At 35.4% G+C, this 6,882-nt stretch overlaps 1 protein-coding gene across 1 annotated transcript; it reads right to left on the reverse strand.

Moving 5' to 3' along the window:
- Positions 1–4,942: 4,942 nt before the first annotated feature.
- LOC127810219 (MLP-like protein 423) lies at positions 4,943–6,516 on the reverse strand. Its single transcript, XM_052349560.1, has 2 exons — positions 6,293–6,516; positions 4,943–5,276 (listed from the first exon to the last, which is right to left on the reverse strand). Exons 1-2 carry the CDS (start codon positions 6,480–6,482, stop codon positions 5,008–5,010), a joined length of 459 nt encoding a protein of 152 aa, XP_052205520.1. The 5' UTR covers positions 6,483–6,516; the 3' UTR covers positions 4,943–5,007.
- Positions 6,517–6,882: the final 366 nt, after the last annotated feature.

The following is a 6,882-nucleotide window of genomic DNA, read 5'->3' on the forward strand; positions in this document are numbered from 1 at the left end:
GGGTGCCCCTTGGGGCCAAACCCAAAGACCAAGGGAGTGAAATTTAATCTCTTGAAATATCTCTTACTTTCCCGATGTGGGCCTCAGCACTCCAATCTACACACACACACTTACATTCACACTACACCTTTGAAATGACAACACTTCTTCCCCTTACTATGTTCCTCAGAGAGACTAGACAAAGATATTGAATAATATATCCATGATAGACCACAACCAATGCCGTGGAGTGGTTGCTAGAGCTTTGGCTACTAATTAAAAATTAAATGCTTGAAGGTTCCCTATACAGGATATGCAATGCCTTATATGCATCAAGAATTCCCCCTGTACCTTTTTACACACTGTGAGCTAGCTTATAAGTTGTTCAACAAATGGTTTTTTAGAGATTTAACAGGATGGCTGACTCTCTCTAATTCTTGACCTATCAAGTACCCACATATCAAGAAAGGCTCATCAAAGGATGTTTATAATCTTTGCAATTGAGTTAACGGAGAATATTTGGAACCTAAGGAATTCTAGAAGGATTTGGTGTAGTAGACTGGAACTTCCAAGCTATCTTGAAAGAGATCCAATCTTCATAAATGGAACACCTACACGCTAAGGTTATATTAAATTTAATACGGATGCGGCCTTTTTAGAGAAGAGTGGCACACCTATGGTGGAATAATAGCCAGGTCATTTGAAGGCAAGATAATGTGGGAAAAAAACATCTATGGTGTTTAACAGCCTCCCCTGTAGTGACAGATTCAAATGGCAATAGATGCTGTGAGGGCCTGTTTGGCTGAGCGTTTTGAATTGCAGTTTTTAAGTGGCGTAAAGTTTTTAAGTTGGATACCATTTAACCCAATAATGTATTTGGATAAATGTTTTTTTAAACTATCAGTTAATAATTATGTGTTTAACTTGAAAATACTTATAAACTATTAGAATTTGATAAAAAGACGAAAATAGACATGTTATTGAATAATGTAAAATTTTATCATTAAATATTAATAAATTATACACAATTATTAAAAAATATATTAATACAATATATATATAACTTTTATTTTTCTTCTTCAAATATTTTATCATTTGATTAATAAATATACAATATATATATATATATATATACTTACAAGTGACGTTGATATGGCGAGATGCAAATGGTTGGGGCAATCGCGACGATGAAATACAAATAGCTAGGGCTGGGGCGACGGCAACGATGACAGACAGGGGCGATAATGACAAGCTGGGGCAATGGCGATGGACGACAGCTAAGGTGGCGGTCGGAGATGGGTCTGGTGGCGGGACATCAGTTGATGAAAAGGATAAAGATGGGGTATGGTTAGAAATAGTTTGAATCTAAGAGGAAAAAATTGGCATTTAATTAGTCAATGCAAATAAGTTGGGGACAGCGTTTTGCAAAAGTTGTGGATGGGGAGCTTTTGAAAAAAGCTATTATGAAAGCTTTTAAGCTCTTTAACAAGCCAAACACATAATAAAATAAGCTTGATCTCACAAGCATGACGCAGCGGCAAAGCACAAGAAGGATAATAGGACTATCGAATGTTCGAATCATTATAGTGTCTTGGAAGGCAAAATTATTGCTAGAAGGCAACAATAAGGTTAGAATATAAGTCGTTCACGTGAAGATAGGGTCATGGTGTGCCATGTTGCCCTTCTGAGGGTCCTATCTGCACAACGTAAAGGTAGGGTCCATCGAGAGGGTAGTCGTTTCCCGAAAGTTCACTTCGAGTGTGTATAGGTTATGATCGTATCTGAATTTACCCAGAGGGCGAATCAGGAGGGAAAGTCGTTCTCCCTAGGATTATTCGAGTGAAGTTTGGACACCTGGGTCATCAAAAAAAAAAAGCTTGACAGCTTATAAGCAGTCAAACTGCTTAGCCAAATAGGCCCTAAATTGTGCCAAAGGACTTGGTTAACAATATTAAAGGTTGAAATCAGACTTCTCAAATTCTAACTTCTAACTTCTCAAATTCTAATTTGAGAATATTGTTACCTTATCTAATAAAATTAACCTGATGGAGGAAAGGTCTCTTGGATAATTCTCATTAGATGCTGATTTTAATTAGGGGATTAGGATAGGTTTGAAAATTCTAATTTCTCTATGATTGTGATTTCGTGCCTATAAGTAGGTAACTCCAATTTAATGATTGATTGACCACTTTTATAATCTACAGAAAGATATATTCAGATTATTATGGTTGAGTCTTATATATTCCACAACTTGATAACCAAAGTAGTAGTGTACGATGCGACCAGTTATCTGAAGCCGTGAAGTTTGTTTTGGCTAATGGATTATTGTGGGATCGTGGATGTAGGCTATTGAGTTGAATCACATTAATTTTTCACATGTCGTTATTTTTCTCATTAATTTTTGTTTATCATTCTTGGTGTGTGTGATTCGATCCTAACAAATGGTACCAAAGCATTGGTTAGATTTGATTTTGAGATCACCTTCTACAAAAATTGTTTGTAAGAGAAAATTGTAGAAAAAATAAAAATATAAGTTGAGATTATTTTGGTTTTTTATGGGAATTTATTTGAGTGTTTGCATCAATTTGAGTTGAAAGTTTGGGATTTGTTGTGGGTTAACTTTTGGATTTGAGTTTGTGAAGCGCGGGGGCAGGCTTGCAAGCATCTATGTCTCGAAGTTGATGACCAATTGCCTATGAGGATGGATCTTTACTCACTTAGAATGGAGGAAGGAGGAAACATACATGATCATATCAATGCATTTAAGCAACTATTGTGTCAGTTAATTTAAATGTGAAGCTTGAGGATAAAGAACAAGAATTGTTGCTATTGACATCTTTGCCCGTCATTACAAGTCGTTGGTGTCTCCGGTGTGTGTTGGTAAGAGTACGTTGAAGTTAGACGATCTGAATGATTGTGCATGAGAATGAGAGGATGATGAGGTCCGAGCGCACATCTGATGAAGATTGAACACTAGCTATGGAGAGTCTTGTTCAAGAAAGGAATCAATAGAGGAAGAGAGGTGACTTTCATGGACGACCAAAATCTCGGTCAAGGGACTTTGTGATGTGGAGTGTTATTATTACAAAAAGATGGGTCACATGAAGAATCACTGCCTGAAATTGTCTGAGGATTTGAATTTGTTGCAACAGTTGCCAGAAAAGAAGGGCAAAATGAAGATTGATAATGAGTAATGAAGATTCTTCAATAAACCTGGTCAATTCAATGGATGGTGGAGATATCCTGATGGCTAGTGGTGGAGATGTTGCTTACGGTCCTGTTGAGAATCATTGGATGTTGGATTCAACTGCTTTGATGCATATTTGTTAAGACTAATTTTTGTTTCATACTGGAGATGTGAGAAGACCTCCCAATGTTAGATATGTGCCACATGTGAGTGCCAACATGATTTTACTTTGTGAGTTTAGCTTCCTAAGGATACAGATATGTTGGTGATAAAAAGTGGTACAAAGTATACAGAGGAGCCAGCTTGGTATTACAAGGGAAGAGTAATGCAAATAACATCTATTGTTTGGATGGCCATTCCTTACCTATGAAGACTAGAATAATGATTTAGAGAAGGCTCAGAAGACAGTGAAAAGAGTCTAATTTTTTAAGGGGGTCACAGTATGGATATGTTTGGGAATTTGAATGGAGGGAAGAATTGTTTGGATAACTGCTCAACTTCTAATTTGATTAGGATATTGATTTTAATCAAGGAATTAGGATAGATTTATAAAACCTAATCCTATTATGATTGTGATTCCATAACTATAAATAGGTAACATTAGTTCAATGATTGATGGACTATTCCTAATAATATGTGGAAAGATATATTGAAATTGTTGTGGTTGTGTTTCTCATGTATTTCACGACTTGGTAATTAAAATGCAATCAATTATTTGAAGCCGTGTAGTTAGTTTGCTTTAATTAGTAGATTATCCCCTTATGATATAGGATCATAGACATAGACTATTAAGTCAAACCATATTAATTTTTGACATATCATTATTTTTTCATTTAATTTTTATTTATCATTCTTAATTTACACAATTCTATCCTTAACATCTTCGATTTCTCTCAGGAAACCCAAGCTGGGTGATACCACGCCACTCGCACAGAGCAGCCAATAAGGTTGCTCACTCCCTGTCTAGATGGTCAAATTGAGGCATCTAAATTAACAGAAAGTTTGCCCCGACACACGACCCCTACCCAGGCCCGACCTATAGCCAATTTTAAGAGCCCATTGTCTCAGGACCTATGATTTTGTCATATTTAGGGGCTCATAATTTGAAATAAAATTACTATTTTGTCCCTTTGTCAAAATAACAATTTTGCCCTCATATAAATCTCTCCTCAATCCTTCTCCCAAAAAAAATCTGTTGAACACATATACAAAAATCTCTAACGAACAACTTGATTATGTAAATTTAATTAATATTTTTGCTTCCAAAATTGTAAGGAGAATAATTTTTAATTGATCAATTGTAAAATTTTTAATTTTATTCTGATATGGTATGAATATTTTTTTTATATTTTATTATAAAAAATAAAATTTGAATGTACACTACGATTTAAAGCCATTTTTTACGTTTCGAATCAGGGGCGCGAAATCTCAGTTACTGCACTGCCCCTACCAATTGCTCTCTGTTTTATTCGTCTCTGCAAGTCCAGGGAGCTTTTTGTTCGAACATAACACCGACTGGGTCAAATATGCATGGATCATTTGACCCAGTCAGTGATGCTGGGTCCGCCTATTTATCAGTCCTTCTATTGTAGCTAGGGACCTTTTCAGCATCTCTTTTTGTACTGTTTACCTAGTAATAAATAAATGCACCCAAATACTTTCTTACTGAAGGCATCTTGTTTGTGGTGTTTCTTACCTAATAAGAGCAACTCACTAAACCCATGATTGTCCCAATTTAAAGTTCGTTTCACCTATGAGATGGAGAGACGCCATACAAATTATAAAAGCTACATGAAGCTGGAAAGGAGTCAATAGTAGGTTTTAGTACATTAGTGACACGACTAGATGTCATGTTTTTGTACTTTGAGAAGGTAATCATCCACCTCTCTAGTAATGCTTTTAAGAAAGTCAATATTAGAATGTGGAGTAGGGATATCTTCATTTGCCTTCTCATATCCAAGAGTCCACTTCGCCAAATTTGGAGTAGCTTGAAGAGTGGCCTTAAAATTGTTATAGTATTTTGTGATCTCTCCTCCTATGAGATCAAATGTGATCAATTTGTTTTCCTCATCCATGGCGTAGATCTTGTCCTTCGCTATCACTGGAGTACCTGTGTTCAATGAGCAAGATCATGAATTATTTGAACAATTCAGTTGGGTTCAATTTCAACTTAGTTTTTCCAGCTTCATTTCAAAGTTTCTCAACTAAAATATATCTGTTCCATATGTGGTATTCCAATCGTTCCCTCTCTCTCTCTCTCTCTCATGTACATGAATATAGTTAATTATGGGCCTGAATGATGTAGTTGTGTGACTCCTCTAGCTATGACTAATCTACAAAAATAATTTTGGTATTGCTGACTATAGGTTTGTGATTTCAATTAATGTTGGAAGTGGTTTTGCTATTTAACTTTAGTAGAGGCAAACAACACCTTAAAGATAGCAAATTTATTCACATTTAAGGTCATGTTATACAGAAATCTCAAAAGATTAATTTTCCAACATTGACTACAATAAAAATGAAACTTAACAAAGTTGTATGACAATAAAAGACGTGGGAATGCAGTAGCAGTTGAGTTTTCTGATCAAAAGCTATTGCGTGCAGTTGCTCGTTCCCAATAATTGAACATGAAGTGAGCATATATAACCTTCCAAAGATATACAAGAGAACATATCAATATTCTACAATTGTGTTATTGTGTAAAAATCTATTTTTATATTCCTGCTCTTGGTTCCCTTTTTGTGCGCAGAATAAATGAGAATGTGCAACCACTATACGGCAATTGGGTATTAGGTGAACTCACCAAACATGTGCAATAGACTACAAACTACATACTTATTTGGTGTAATAGCACTCCAAATAAGTATGCAAAAATTTATGTGGGTTGGTTTTCTAAAATTATTGAAGCCTGGTGGCAAAGGAGGCTACAATTGTTTTTTTTTTTTTTTTTTACTTGATAAACTAGGAAATACTGGAGAAAAACAAAGCAAAACAATTATATTTTTCTGCTATATTTTCTCTTTACCCTTGAAGCTAGTTTAACACATGTATATAATATTATTATGTCCTCTATATATAGTTTCAAAGCCCTATTCATTTAAGGATAATGGCTCGGTGAAAACTTACCACCGAGAATATAAGTCCAAAGCCTGACAGAGCCCTCACTCCTTCCATCCCCTTCAAGTACTTGAATGCTTTGTATTTTGCTGGGGCAGATCTTTGGCATGAGATTGATCTTATTCTTGTAAATGTCAAATAACCTATCTGGAGAGGATTTTATCTCTGTTTGGCTCTCAAGCTTGCAAATCTGAGCCATTTTAGCTCGAGTAAAAGGATTACTCCGACTAAAGTGCAATGAACAAATAAAAACAGAACGTTGATTTTATAGGAGAAAAAGGAGATACTCTATTAGGTCTGATTCCCCAGCCACCACTAAATTCATCTATCCACTAGAGAAAAATTCTTATATATTTTTTTCCCTTGGAAAGGGATAAATTGGAATATTGCCACGGAATGTGATGCCATTTTTCCCATCAAGCCTTAAATTAACATTTGGGAATAAGTACTATATCAAGCAGGATTTCTTTAATATATCCAGTGGCGTATAAGTTTAAATGATCATCAAGTGGCATCCAGAAAGCTTTGAAGCATCGTTCAATCGGAGTAGAGAACAAATAAGTCATCTCACACACACAAAATTATTTTGAAATTTTCTT

Source organism: Diospyros lotus, chromosome 9, assembly GCF_014633365.1.
Source record: "Diospyros lotus cultivar Yz01 chromosome 9, ASM1463336v1, whole genome shotgun sequence".
NCBI lineage: Eukaryota > Viridiplantae > Streptophyta > Magnoliopsida > Ericales > Ebenaceae > Diospyros > Diospyros lotus.